The following is a 14,804-nucleotide window of genomic DNA, read 5'->3' as shown; positions in this document are numbered from 1 at the left end:
GCTGTGGCTGTAGCATAGGCCCGAAGCTACAGCTCCGCTTCGACCACTAAACTGGGAAGTTCAATGTGCCTCAGGTGCCACCCTAAAAATAAAGGGGAAAAAAAATTTCCGTGATGGATTCACTTGTTTAACACCAAATTGTCCCACTATTTCTCTTCCCCAACCTAAAATAATTGCTTCTTTTCCCAATCCTGAATTGTTAATGTTAGAGAGGAGTTGGGTTAGACTAATTGCTTATATAAGAGAAAGCAAATATGCAGTGTTAGTTGGTCAGTGCTTTGGGTTTTTTTTTTAGGATTTGAACATTTAGATATGTAGCATTAAGAAAGAAGGCGGCGTTCCCCTCGTGGCTCAGTGGCTAACAAACTCAGCTAGTATCCATGAGGATGTGGGTTCGATCCCTGGCCTTGCTCAGTGGGTTAAGAATCTGGAGTTGCCACAGCTCCGATTGGACATCCATATACTGTGGGTGCAGCCCTAAAAAAAAAAAGAAGGCATTACAAAAAGAAAGAAGGCATCATTAGCATTGTACAAAATGCCTTAATTTTTTTATTTTTCTGAGAGAGGAGGGTATCCATAAAATAGCTTTATATTGTCTTGACAGTGTTTTCTCCTTAGCTTTTTTTTTTCTTTTTTCTTTTCTTTTTTGACTGCCCCATGGCATATGGAATTCCTAGGCCAGGGATCAGATCTGAGTTACAGTTGTGACCTTCACTGTAGCTGCAGCAACACTGGATCCTTAACCACTGTGCCAGGCCATGGATGGAACCTGCCTCCCAGTGCTCCAGAGACACTGCCAATCCCATTGCACCACAGTGGGAACTCCCTTAGCCTTTTTAGCCTTTTTTTTTTTTTTTTTTTTTTAACTTTCTGTGTTTTATTACTTTCATATCAAAGAGCAAGATCCTCAATGTTTGGAGCTAAAGAAACCCAACTTAATAAACTGATTTAGAAGCCATTTAAAGGAGTTCCCATTGTGGCACAGTGGAAATGAATCCAACTAGGAACCATGAGGTTGTGGATTCGATCCCTGGCCTTGTTCAGTGGGTTAAGGATCCGGTGTTACCATGAGCTGTGGTGTAGGTCGCAGATATCAGCTTGGATCTGACGTTGCTATGGCTGTGGCATAGGCCAGCAGCTGTAGCTCTGATGTGACCCCTACCCTGGGAACTTCCATATGCGATGGGTGCGGCCCCAAAAGCAAAATAAATAAGTAAATAAATAAAATAAAATAGAAGCCATTTAAAAAAATGACAAAAATGCAAGATTGCAGTCCCTTAACCTTAATTCATTATAGACCAGCAGTTTTAGGAATATAGTCCCACTGCTCTAGGAATAAGCATGAGAACATATGGACTAATTGCAGGTAGACAGATTGATCATCCTCAACTTGGGCCCCATAGAGCATGTCAGAGTAAATAAATGGAATCTTCCTGAAGATTCCTAAAAGCTCTGATCTTTCCTTTACATTTCAGATGCTTTCTATTACAAGTAACAAAAATCAGTTCAGCCTAGGCGTTCCCGTCATGGCGCAGTGGTTAATGAATCCAGCTAGGAACCATGAGGTTGCAGGTTCGATCCCTGCCCTTGCTCAGTGGGTTAAGGATCCGGCGTTGCCGTGAGCTGTGGTGTAGGTTGCAGACAAGGCTCAGATCCCATGTTGCTGCGGCTCTGGTGTAGGCTGGCGGCAACAGCTCCAATTAGACCCCTGGCCTGGGAACCTCCATATGCTGTGGGAGCAGCCCTAGAAAAGGCAAAACAAAACAAAACAAAACAAAAAATCCGTTCAGCCTGGTTTAAGTAATTGGCTTTCTTGGTTCACACATCAAAACATCCAGAAGTAGGGTCAGTGTTGAGAAAGTTTAGCAGTGTCGTCAAAAACCCAATTTCTTTCCTCAGACCATTAGCTTTATTCCAAAGCTCACCCTTTCTGAGCATAGGATGGCTGCCAGTAGCGACTGGCTCCCCGTGCTTCCTCATTGACTGATGTTTTGTAGTCAGAAACATGTCTCTTGCTTCACTTTGACTGAACTGTACTTAGTCACCCTTGCAAAAGGGATGAGACTCCCTTTTGATGGGTTTAAATATGACTGTGGGAGCTGTCAGGGAGAGTGCCTTCACCCAGGTCGTTCACTGTTACGCGGTTTTCCGCTCTTGCGCACTGCAAGGGGAAAGAGCCAAACAGCGGTGCATCAGAGTGTTTCTCTAGTAGCCCTTGAGCAGAAACAGGAGACGCGCAGATGAGTGTGTGATGAGGGATGGGAGGGTGAGGAGCACAGCTGCTCGGTTCTTACTGTAGGTGTTAGATTGCTTGCACTGGGATTTATGAAGTCAGTTCCCTAATTTCTGTCTTTTCTAACGCCAGGGACAAGACCCACCAGCCCCTCCTGTGGACTAACTTTGTGACATGGGAAGTGAAAATAGTTAACACCTTGCACGACGACCAAATGAACGAAGATGACCAGAGTACTCTTTACCCTGTTTAGAACTGTTTTTCCTCTTGCATCTGCAATATGGGATGGTATTGTTTTCACGAGCTTCTAGAAATTTCACTTGCGAGCTTATTTTTGCTTCCTGTGTTAACACCTTTCCTATATTTGAGTAAATGACTACATTAAAAAGTTACATGGGGCTTTTTTGGTTATCCTAAACGTACACATTCCATTCATTCTCTTTGTAAATGTGATCATCCTTTTTGTGATAATTTCTGGCCTGATTGAAGGAAATCTGAGATCTCTGCATTTAAATATTTTAAATAGTTTTGATGGGTTTAAAAGTTTTTATAAGGTATTTATAAAGTTATTTGGGGTTATCTGAGATTGTATGAAAGAAAATTAGAACCACACTGTATTTACACTTAACCTTGGTAGTTTATTTGTGGGTGGCAGTTTTCTCTAGTTCTTGGGACTGTGACAGCCTTGAGAATATTTTACACGTTACAGCTGAAATCTGTGTCATCCACTACAACTGGCTTATGTGGCTAGAAAAGGAGGAAAGAAGAAATGAAATAATTGTTTACTAAGTTTTTTATTCCCTTACAAATACCTAATATTAAGAAAACTTTAAATAAATATGATTTAAATGTGGTGGACAATTTATAGTCCATTGTATAACATTTGTAAGCCACTGTACACTAGCCTTACATGGTTCATGAAGAGGAAAAAATGTAATTCTTTCTGCCTTTGCCAGGTATAATCTATACAGTAATAATTTAAGCTATAATTTATTGTTTAAAATAGGTGCCTCTCAGGAAGCTGCTTTTCTGTTGTAACACTTTCCTGTTAAATGAAACTATCTTAAAGCTGTATTGGGGGCCTGTTTGGTTACTGACATTTGAATGCTATTTACTTATTTACTCTGTTATTTTCTTTAAAGAAAACATTTTGAGTCTTGTTATCTTCCTGACTTTAAAAAAAAATGTTTAATGAATTCTTGGTTTACTCCAAGGAAAAAGAGGAAAATGAGAAACAATCAAGGATCTTTTCCTCAACCCCTGTCTCATTCTCGTTTAGTAATAGGATGGATTGGGGTGGGGAGGAGCATTAATATAAGTAAAATTTTTGAAATGTATAAAAATGTAAAAAGTTGCATTGTTTTTGCTCAGTTTGAAAGAAAAGGAATACAAATGGCATAAAAAAAATCTGCATGACCTGTGGGTTATGGAATTTTTGCCTAGCAAGTGATTGCAGATGATTTATGGGGACTAGAAGATATTTTGCTATCAATGTAAGGATTTTTTTCCCCCTAGATAAGTCTAGCTTTTCACTGTATAGATCCAACAAATTACTTGTATGAATTGAATAAACTTCTCTATATCATTGTACTGTTTAATAGAGTCTCTGATACAATTATATGGCGCTTGTAGGGTATTTTTCCCCCTTTATTCTGATTATATTCTAGGCCATAAACACTGGAAGGGCTTCATTTCATTATATAATGCAGTATTGATTGCTTGCATTCCTCCTGTGCATCTTAGCTTTATGCTCAACTTCTACCCTTAATTATTTGTATTAATCGAGGGGTACCAAACACAGGTAAGTCAAATCCTGGATAAATGAACACCACAGATGTAAGGTTTTTCCTCTCGACATGGCCTATGAGAAGCCTTTCCAGCTCTGTAACCCCTAAAACATTTAAAGCAGAAAGGGCAGGAGTGGCCTAAGATGGAGCTAAATCCCTTATGAGCATTCCTTTTTCTGCCCTTGCCCCTGAACTTAAGAGGCTAGTACACATATCCTAGTGGTCTGCTCTCTAAGCTGCTAGAAAGCCAATCTCTGGCACAGTTACTGATGTGTTCACTGAATCTATGGCTCACAAATAACTGAGAATTGACTTTGGTTGAAGAAGTGACTGTGACATGGAAACAGAATGGTTAATGTTAGCTAGAGACCTGGAAATCTGGGTTCTTATTCCTAGTTCTTCATTTCTGTCACATATACTTAATTGACATGACATTAGAACATTAACCTTTTCCTGTTATATAGACCATCTTTTTAACTAGTAACTTTTAACTTAATTAAAAGTTCTTAGTGAAGTGTTTAGTCTTGGTTTTTTTGCTTGTAAAATTTCTCTGCACTCCTGACAAAGACAGTATGCAATAGCACATAAAGTATTCCTGTTAACCTAACTAGTAATTTATATTATTCTATTTAATTCCTAAAGCTTCTATACGTGGCCTTTTTATTGAGCACACTCTTACTCATTAACTTGGCTTATAAACATTCACCTGAACTGTGGCTACAATATTTTTAAAATAATCCAGAAAGAAGAAAGATAAAGCTTCACATTTTAATCACTTGTGGCTCTTAAACATTCCACAAATGCCATTAAGAGTTTATTTTAGAGTTATTTAATGTTCTTTTATGCAAAATAATTTTTTTTTTTTTGCTTTCCACATGGAAAAAGTTAGCATTGGAACTGTGTATAGTGGAAGATTTTTATCACATATCTATTCAAGCACTATCCCATGTCAGCAAGTCATATTTTAAACTACCTGGAGAAAGTTTCAGAAGTAACTATCAAGTACAGCTGTTCCAAGTTATTTTTAGTGTGTTCGTGGTATGCGATGTGATAGTGTTTATAGAATTATTTACATCCTACATTTTCCAAGGAACCTTAGAAGTCTCTCACCCTGAATCAAAGTCTGTCACTCTAAACGAATATGTGCTAAAATTTGACCAGCTCAGCTTAAGACACAAAACAGCAACTTGAAGGGGAAATAGAGTTTAAATTAATGGGTCAAATTTTTGTTGTTGCAATAGTAGGCTTAGTCTTAACATTATAATATTTCTAAATGAAAATATGTATGTTACCATGTCCGATGATTACTTTGTTAAGGGCAGAAGTGGTCGTGTGATGTACTAAATGTTAATTGCTGTTTTTAAATGTTTAAATCATGCCAAACAAATCATATCTGTGCCATCCAGGGTTTATTGTAATCTTTTACTGAGTACTTGGATTGGGATAAAGGGCTTGTACTATGCACTTTTTATTAATGAATAAATAGAAAACATTAGTAACACTCACTTTTCTGTTTGGCTTTTGTGGGAAGAGGAGCAAGCATCTTTTTGCTTAGTAAAATGTTAACGTCCTTGATTAAACAGTTTCTTTGTAAGACTTTTTATCCCTGAGACATTTCTAAGAATGAATTTTGAGTTCTAAGAATATTTATAGGAGTTCCTGTCATGGCTCAGCAGAAACTAATCTGACTAGCATCCATGAGGACGTAGGTTTGATCCCTGGCCTTGCTCAGTGAGTTAAGGATCTGGCGTTGCTGTGAGCTGTGGTGTAAATTGCAGACATGGCTTGGATCTGGCATTACTGAGGCTGTAATATAGGCCGGCAGCTGCAGCTCCAATTCAACCCCTAGCCTGGGAACCTCCATATGCTGCAGGTACAGCCCTAAAAAGACCAAAAAAAGAAAAAAAAAAGAATATTTATACAGTAGCGGTATGGGGCCAGTATTCAGAAGCAAGGATTCTAAAAACTTCTAGGAAATAGACTGTGATTACATTTCTTTTGTTATTCTTTTTTTAAAATAATAAAATAGAATACAGGGTCAATAGACATGTGCTTTGAGAGTACAATATCCAATCGTGTTAATTATTTGAGCAGATGTATGTTACCCCAAAGGAGCTAGACATGTAACTGTACTGAAACACAGAAAAGTGAAAATTTGCTTTTCCTCTGTGATCTGGAATGCATCCAGATGCTAAGGATTATTAATACCCATAAAATGATATAATTTCGCTGGCATTGTTATGATATCAAGGTCTCTGTGATACTTAGGTGTTGTTTAAAATAGCAAAATTTGTGAAATAATAACTTCGTGGAAATGATTTCAAACTAAGTTCCCATGTGGCACAGTGGGTTAATGACCCGGTATTGCTGCAGCTGTGGTGCAGGTCGAAACTATAGCTCAGGTTTGACCCCTGGCCCGGGAACTTTTTTTTTTTTGTCTTTTTGCTATTTCTTGGGCCACTCCTTCGGCATATGGAGTTTCCCAGGCTAGGGGTCTAATCGGAGCTGTAGCTGCCAGCCTATGCCAGAGCCACAGCAACTCGGGATCCGAGCCACGTCTGCAACCTACACCATAGCTCACGGCAACGCCAGATCGTTAACCCACTGAGCAAGGGCAGGGATCGAACCCGCAACCTCATGGTTCCTAGTCGGATTCGTTAACCACTGCGCCACGACGGGAACTCCCCAGGAACTTTTGCATGCTGTGGGCATGGCCAAAAAAAAGAAAAGTATTATGGTGAACTTGATAAAAAAAAAGTTTTGTTGGAGTGATGAGGATGAAAACCCAGCTGGAGTAGTTAAGGGAAAAAATGGGGGTAAAGAAGGAGAGACAGAACAAGCAACTTTTTGGAGGGGTTTTATATAAGGAATAGGAGCAGAGAAATATGGTGGTAACTTGGGTGGGATATGGGTCGAGAGGGAGAGGAAAAGAGTAGGTGCAGACTTATCAGGGGATACCCTCAGAGCCCCTTTCATAGTGATGTCACCCCTTTATTGGCCCCGGCACCAGTACCATTATTCTGACAGGAAGACTCACTAATGTTTTTGCCAAGGCTACTTCAAGCCTCCCTTCCCACTCCCCGCACTCAAGGCCTCACTGTGATAACTGGCCTTAGAGATGATCTTGATTAATTGTCTGATGTCCTTTATCCCTGTTTGTATAAGTCCAAGACTCCAGGCCATCACTCAGCCATTCCCCCTTAGCTGATTCAATCCCAGACCTTTCCACATGCCCCAAACCATGTAAACTTAAGGGTTAGCATCAGCAAAAGTCCCATGTCTCTCTTTTTTTTTTTTTTTTTTTTTTTCCTGGACATTCCCTTTACCAAAATGTGGCATCTCCTTAGGGGCGCTGACTCTCCCGTTGCCTTCTCAAATGGGGGCTGTTTTCTTTCCAGACCTTATAACTAAAGAATATAAGCGAACTTCATTCCAGTTCCTTATTTTGGCTGCTAGGCTATCACTCTCTCCTCTCTAGAATGCTCCAACTTTTTGAAGCTCCTGCTGTCAGTATTCCACTTGATACCCTATCTTTCACAGTCATTTATAGACCTCTGGATCACACCTCATTCCTTGAAGAATTTAAGCACTGGACTTCCTGCCTGTCTTTTTAAAACTCTCCCTGTGGGGATTCTTGGTGATAGCAATGTCCAAGTAGACAATCTTTTGAATATTCAGTCCCCTAACCTCTCCTCTAATAATTTGTTTTTCATACAACTACAGCCATCCACTCCCACTGGCAAACCCTGGACCTGTAATTTTTAACTTTATTGTTTGTATAGTCCTAAAAGAATTGTGAAAAAAGTGACATACTATTATCTTAAACATCTTTTTTCCTTTTAGAAGTGCAAAACCAAGCCACCTGGGAACTCCCCAGATCATCTCTTTAATCTGTTCATTATTCTAAATTTCCGTGGCTATTGCCCTGGACATGCTTCTTCTAATTCTTGATGACTGTAATGAGCTCTGAATTGTTCTCCATCCATTTACCCTTTTTATCCCTCTAACCATCCTCTTTGTTTTTCCTATTTAATGCCTATATTTCCATTAGGAGCTCAGTTACCAACACTTGAGGACGCATCCCTGACCTGTACTATGTTAGGTACTTGTATTCCCACAAGCCTATGCATCTCTCCTTAATAAAGTTGTAATTTTACATGTATCTGTGTGGTGTTTGATGTTTACCCATAGACAATAAAACTGAAGAAGGCAGGGAATGTATCATTCTTTTTTTTTTTTTCTTTCTTTTTAGGGCCACACCCATGGCATATGGAGGTTCCCAGGCTAGGGGTCAAATCAGAGCTACAGCTGCCGGCCTACGCCACAGCCACAGCAATGCCGGATCCCGAACCCACTGAGCGAGGCCAGGGATCAAATCCGAAACCTCATGGTTCCTAGTCAGATTCATTACCTCTCTGTCACAACAGGAACTCCTGGAATGTATCATTCTTTACTCACAATTATACTCCTAGTTACTACCACAGTCTTATCACATAGTAAACACTTGGAGGAAATTCTTAATGAATAACTGAATCAGTAGTTTCCAAATTTTAGGAGGAACCCGTTTATAAATTGAAATCCTACATGACATGTTCATATATAACAGCAGATAAAAGTAGAGCCACTTTGATGTGGAGGAGAAGGAAGTAAGAAACACAAAGCCCAGTGTGTTTTAATCTCCCACTCCTTCTCTTTCTCAGACTCTGACACACCACTAGGGAAATTTAAAGCTCCATGAAACATAATCTGAAATAACTGGCATACATCAAGCAGTTCCCAAACTTTTTGTTCTCAGAATCCCTTTACACTTGGAGGTCTTTTCAGGGCTCAGCGGTTAATGACTAGGATCTATGAGGATGCAGGTTCGATCCCTGGCCTAGCTCAGTGGGTTAAGGATCCGGCGTTGCCGTGAGCTGTGGTGTAGGTCGCAGACGTGGCTCGGATCTGGCGTTGCTGTGGCTGTGGTGTAGGCCGGTGGCTATAGCTCCGATTAGACCCCTAGCCAGGGAACCTCCATATGCCACGGGTGCGGCCCTGAAGAGACAAAAGACAGAAAAAAAAAAAAAAAGAAAAAGAAAAAGAATACACTAATTCCTTAAAAATAACTATAATAAATCATTACATGTTAATATAAATAGCATATTTTATGAAAAATTACTTCTAAGCAGAAAATTAGCAAGAGGATTGGCATTGCTTTACATTTTTGTAAATCTATGGTATCTGCATTGACCTGTTGTAACATTACATGTCATACAGCCTTTGGAGAATTCCATTGTATGCTTGTGAGAATGAGTGAAAATAGTGACATACTAGTATTATCATAAAAATGTTTTAACCTTCTGGATCCCCCTGAAAGGATCTCAGAGACTGTCAGCACATTTTGAGAAAAGTTGTCCTATATCCAAAGGTCCATTCTAGATAATACTGATATTCTGATTTAATGTCTGAGATCCTGTTGACTGTTTTGAAGATTATGATTATTATCAAAATACAAAGAATATGAGGCAAACACTAGGTAGAAAAATGTCAATTCCAAGATAAAGGGAAGAGGGACAACATTGTAAATGAACGGTTTCAATAAAATTTTAAAAAATGAAAAAAGATAAAGGGAAGAATAATAGAAAAGTAGCTTTTATTAGAAAGTCAATTATAATAGGAAACTTAAACCTATGCATATACCAAGTCCAAAAAGATACATCTGTTATAGCATTTGCCACATGAACTGCAATCACTTGTTCATTTTTCCCTCCCACTAGCCCATAAGCTTTGTCTTTTATTATTATTATTTTTTTTTTATTAAGGGCCGAACCCGAGGCATATGGAGGTTCCCAGGGTAGGGGTCAAATCAGAGCTGTAGCTGCTGGCCTACGCTGTGCTCCTGGCAATGCCGGGATCCTTAACCCACTGAGCGAGGCCAGGGATTGAACCTGAATCCTCATGGATGGTAGAAAGGTACATTTCCACTGAGCCACGGTGGGAACTCTCTAGCCTGTCAGCTTTGGAAAAAGGAATCGGTTTTTCATCTTTGGTCTCTAGGGTACTGTTTAACACAATAGGCACTAAATACTTATTGGATGAATTAATTTAACTGCATAGAATGTACAGTGCCTACATATCTCATCACATTTTCTACAATCCACAACAAACTCTGCTCAATCAACATTCCAAATAGGGTATTTTAATACTCCTTTATATACTGATAACCACTTTCCTCATGACATTTTTCAAAATGGTATTTGACTTTGACTATATATCACTTGATGTAATTTTTTTTTTTTTTTTTTTTTTTTTGCCCCTGCCCGGGGCCTGTGGAAGTTCCAGGGCCAGGAATGGAACCTGGGTCACAGCAGCGACCCCAGCTGCTGCAGTGATAACGCTGCTGGATCCTTAAACCACTGTACCACAGGGAACTCTGATATAATTTCTAATTTAATGAGAGGGGGAAAAAGTCATGATTTTTAAAATTTATTTATTCTTATAATGATTTTTATTTTTTCTATTATAGTTGGTTTACAGTGTTCTGCCTTTTTTTACATTTGAGGTTTAAAATGACCTTGGAGTGGGGAAACAGGAACAGAACTGTTTTCATTAAAAGTGGGAGGCTCCATCAAGAGTTCTTTTATGGAACAGTGGGGTTAAGTACCAAGAGTTATCACTGCAGCAGCTTGGGCCACTGCTGTGGCGCAGCTTCCATCCTTGGCCAGGGAACTTACACATGCCCCAGCCACCGCCCCATCTCCCCCCAAAAAGTGGGAGGCTCCATGCGTCAATTTTACTCTTCCTCATACGCGACATTTCTATCTTCCATGCTCTCCGCTATATATCATGCACAGACAGCTCAAATCCCGAATTGGCAGGAGTATCTGGAAAAATGTGCCTGGAGGGCGTGGCTGCCCCGCTTGTCTACCCAAGGATCAGGGCGAGGGTACGAACTGGTCCAGTCATGATCGGATTCAGCATCATCCTTCAGACATGAGGCGCCTCCTTCCCAGAAGGGGCGAGGAAGCCGTAATCTGACGAAACCCTGGGCTGCGAGCCTGGAGGGTGCGGCGGGCCTGGAGGGTGCGGCAGACCCACGAGCCTGTAAAGCGTGGAGATGGAGTAAGCCGCTGGATACGTCTGACCCGCAGGGTCTAGGGGCCCGAAAGACCAGGCCGGCCCGCTAGGCTGATGGGGAGACCGGAAAGGGGGCTGGTCCTTCCGGTCCCCTTGGGCCGCAGCCCGCCCAATACCCCCCCCAGCTCCAGAATATGGCTGACCTGGCGCGCACGCGGCACCATCTCAGTCCCGACAGTGAGCCAGGACAGGCACAATGGGAGAGAAGCGGGGGCCGGAGGGCAAGAGCTGGCCTCAGACTACCCGGGAACTAGAACCTGAGCTAAACTCTCCCGAGGCCGTAGCCCTGGAGCGCCGACCCGCCGCACACGCAGCTCCTCCCAGCGCCGCTCCCGGCAGGGGCGGGGCCGCTGAGCTGGTCCGAGGGGATTTGCCCAGGCTCGGCTGGGGGCGGGGAATGCCCCCCTCCCAGCCCCTACTAGCCACGCCCCGTCCCCCGCCCCTGGGCCCTGCAGGAAATAGGGGTGGGTCTCGGGCCTAACGTGGCGGTAGGGGGAGTAAGGATGCGGCGGAGGGCAGAGTCCGGGAGGGCCTGGCTGCCGGGGAATGAAGCCTCCGCCTTCTCCGGTGGAAGCCTTTAAATACGGGCTCCGGCTGGGCACTCGGGGTGAGGCGTCTGGCAGCCTGAGAGGGGTGTGCGGTGAACAGGGATCAGACCGAGCAGGGCGCGAGTGCTGCAGCTGCGGCTGCGCGGCCCAGAGCGAGGAGCTGTCCGAGCGGTCAAGATAGGAGCGGTCGCCGTGCTTGGTGCTTGGAAGTGGGTAAGCGCCTTTCCCGGGCTGGCCCCGCCGCCCGGTGGGGATGTCCCCGGGTCGGGGAGGGGTGTGGAAGGAGCCGGCAGGGTGTGCGTGCTGTTTCCAGTCCCGAGCGTCCAGTGTCACGACCCTCGTCTCTTCTTTTGGGTTCTGGGCGGGAATCGTCTTTTGGATCTGCTGCTCTGGAGGAGGGATATCTTGGGCTTTTTATTTAAGACTCTTGAGTCTTCCAACCGCCTCTTTTTCTGCCTTCTCCTACTTTCCGACGTAAAATAAATGAGATTTCCCTGGCGCCTCTGAAAGCCAAACATCCGCCAAAAAAAAAAAGCGGTCCTCTGGTTAGGGACCCCATTTTGGTCTCAGAATCCCAGTCTTTTGTTTGTGTCTATAGTCTGCTCACAGGTTAGGATGCTGCTTTCCTCATCTCACTGGCTGCCCTTCTTAAGAGAGTAAAGAGAAAAAGAACCAGAGTCCTTTCGAGGACGAAATCCTAAGACATTCATTCCATCTTGATCTTTGTATGGGCTGCCCTGGGATCTATTGTTGGCCGCCACACCGTGTAGTGGCTTTGTTTCATGTTAGGGAAGGCCTTTCTTGGGATATCAGGTTTGTGTGGGACCTTGAAAAACTGTGTACCTCTTTATATATAGGAAAATAACTGAGTAAGGTCAAGAATTCTGGTATGTAGAAAAGAGGGATTCACTAGTAGTGAACTTTTCAGAGATATACAGAGGAGTAGCTGTTCATTGACTGCTCTCAAAGACACAGTGACTCTTTGAGATTCTTCAAATCCCCTAAGAAATGGGCAACAGTAGTCTGGTCTGTTCCTTGGGAGGTGCAGGGGGCAGTTCTGGAAATGAAAGAGCTTACTGTCTGCTCTGAGATGTGTTTGTCAGTGCCTAGCATCTAGTAAGGTAAGTGGTCGAGAACCCTGATTGAAAGGATGTCTTCATGGAGTTCCCGTCGTGGCGCAGTGGTTAATGAATCCGACTAGGAACCATGAAGTTTCGGGTTCGATCCCTGCCCTTGCTCAGTGGGTTAAAGATCCAGCGTTGCCGTGAGCTGTGGTGTAGGTTGCAGACGCGGCTCAGATCCCGAGTTGCTGTGGCCCTGGTGTAGGCCGGTGGCTACAGCTCCGATTCGACCCCTAGCCTGGGAACCTCCATATGCCATGGGAGCGGCCCAAGAAATAGCAAAAATACAAAAAAAAAAAAAAAAAAGTATGTCTTCTATTGCTGTACTCCTTTCTCTAACATAAAATCTGAAACTAAGAAGCATACTTCATCTTCTCTCTGGCTATATCCACGGCTTTACATGATATTGTTTAGATATAAGGTTAAAAATCTTTCTCACTGATTAAATATTTTTCCCAGGTCAGGCATCTGTTAGTATTTAATTTTTGGAAATGTCTAAGATGATGTGTGAAGTGATGTATCCAGTTATAACATCCATTGCCTTCGCTGCAAGTGTACTGAAGAGGGGTGGGGGATGGAGGGATGATTAAGTTTAGATTGTAATAGGACCTTCTCTATTCCTTAGCCACATTTTCCAGATTGAAATATTGATCCAAATTTATAAAATTTTAGATGAAAAGTAGTACAGCCTGGTTTGCTGTAACTTTCTCAAAAATACAGAGGTAAAAACTCATTTCATACTGACTCATTCAATAAGCAAACATTCCCATTTCCCTGACAGCACAGTAGAGGGTCAGAAGATACGTAAGATTAGAAATAGAAAATGGAGTCAGGAGTTCCCTGGTGGCCTAGCAGTTAAGGATCCAGCATTATAATTGCTGTGGCTCAAATCAATGCTGTGGCGCAGGTTTGATCCCTGGCCTGGGAACTTCTGCATGCTGCGGTGCTCCCCCCGCCCCCACCAAAAAAAGGGGGGGGGGAAATGGAAATGGAAGACATCTGTGTCAGGCAAAGTATATCACTAATACTATATCAAGCTCCACATCAAAGCTTGTTGAAGATTTTGTTGAAACTTCCAAGTGATACTTTTTTTGGACTTACACAGATGGTACTATAAGCTTATTCAGTGACTTTCCCATTGTCATCTGTGAGCCATACTTCATAAAAAATAGTTAAACAAGGATACCCCAAAACATGCAGTTCTATAATATGGGCCCACCTGTTATCAATAGTTTATCCCAACTGCTGTATGGAAGGCAAGCTGAATAAGACCTGGCAACCAAGGTGAATAAGCAGTAACTCTGAGAAGACATATTGAAGTTCTACCTTAAGAAGAAAGGAGGATCAGATTGTGGACAGCCTGCGAACATACTGTGATCAGCCATCTGAACTGAAGATATTCCGATAACAATTTTTATCCCTCAAAGAGGCCCTTATTGAGTTACTATTATTTATTGAAAGCCTAAAGTTCTAGGTGCCAAAGTGAACAGCAGCAGGTAAGAACTGTTAATCTAAGAGCACCTTATTAAACTATGAACTCCTTGAGTCCAAGAGTTCATCATGTAGATAGTCAAGCCATGTTTCTTATAAAAATGTTAGCAGAACCTGTTCTGGTCGAGACTTAGGGCATAGGCTTCCCTTATAACCTCTTGGCTATGGGATTAAGCGGTAATGCTCTCCGTCCAGAAATCTTTTGAGACACCACTTTTTGGAATCTCAAAAGATTTTATTCCTACATATACTGATATGCTGGTTTTGATTAGAGAGGACACCTATCCAGTAAGGGTGTTTCTGTGTGTAGTAGTTGTTCAAGTTCATCACAGATTAGGACTCTTTCTCATCACTGTGGATCTGAAAGTTCTTTTTTTTTGTCTTTTGAGGGCTGCACCCACAGCGTATGGAAGTTCCCAGGCTAAAGGTTGAATCAGCGCTACAGCTGCCAGCCACAGCCACAGCAGCTCAAGATCAAAGGCGTGTCTGCAACCTGTACCACAGTTCA

The 14,804-nt window shown here is 42.3% G+C and overlaps 2 protein-coding genes and 1 long non-coding RNA gene across 6 annotated transcripts in view; 2 read left to right on the top strand and 1 right to left on the bottom strand.

Moving 5' to 3' along the window:
- SMIM14 (small integral membrane protein 14) overlaps positions 1-5,521 on the top strand; it is a 75,028-nt gene extending 69,507 nt beyond the window's left edge. The window contains exon 5 of the mRNA XM_021101115.2: positions 2,366-5,521. Within this exon, the coding sequence (XP_020956774.1) occupies positions 2,366-2,398 (33 nt within the window). The 3' untranslated portion in view covers positions 2,399-5,521. The remainder of the gene's footprint in view (positions 1-2,365) is intronic.
- A 4,953-nt stretch (positions 5,522-10,474) lies between these two features.
- On the bottom strand, positions 10,475-11,468 carry LOC146400394 (uncharacterized). The gene is made up of 2 exons (XR_014812331.1): positions 11,280-11,468; positions 10,475-11,101 (listed from the first exon to the last, which is right to left on the bottom strand). It is a non-coding gene; the product is annotated as an uncharacterized LOC146400394 (long non-coding RNA).
- Positions 11,469-11,603: 135 nt separating this feature from the next.
- UGDH (UDP-glucose 6-dehydrogenase) overlaps positions 11,604-14,804 on the top strand; it is a 33,562-nt gene continuing 30,361 nt past the window's right edge. For all 4 annotated transcript variants that reach the window (XR_014812329.1, XR_014812330.1, XM_003356899.6 and 1 more), the window contains exon 1: positions 11,604-11,897. The gene's annotated coding sequence lies outside the window, so the exon portion shown is untranslated. The remainder of the gene's footprint in view (positions 11,898-14,804) is intronic.

This window comes from Sus scrofa, chromosome 8 (genome assembly GCF_054392235.1).
Source record: "Sus scrofa isolate SSC_HxYL_T2T_F1_AM1 chromosome 8, Sscrofa_HxYL_maternal_Yorkshire_Landrace_v2.0, whole genome shotgun sequence".
Lineage (NCBI taxonomy): Eukaryota > Metazoa > Chordata > Mammalia > Artiodactyla > Suidae > Sus > Sus scrofa.
This window is presented reverse-complemented; position numbering and strand designations above follow the sequence as displayed.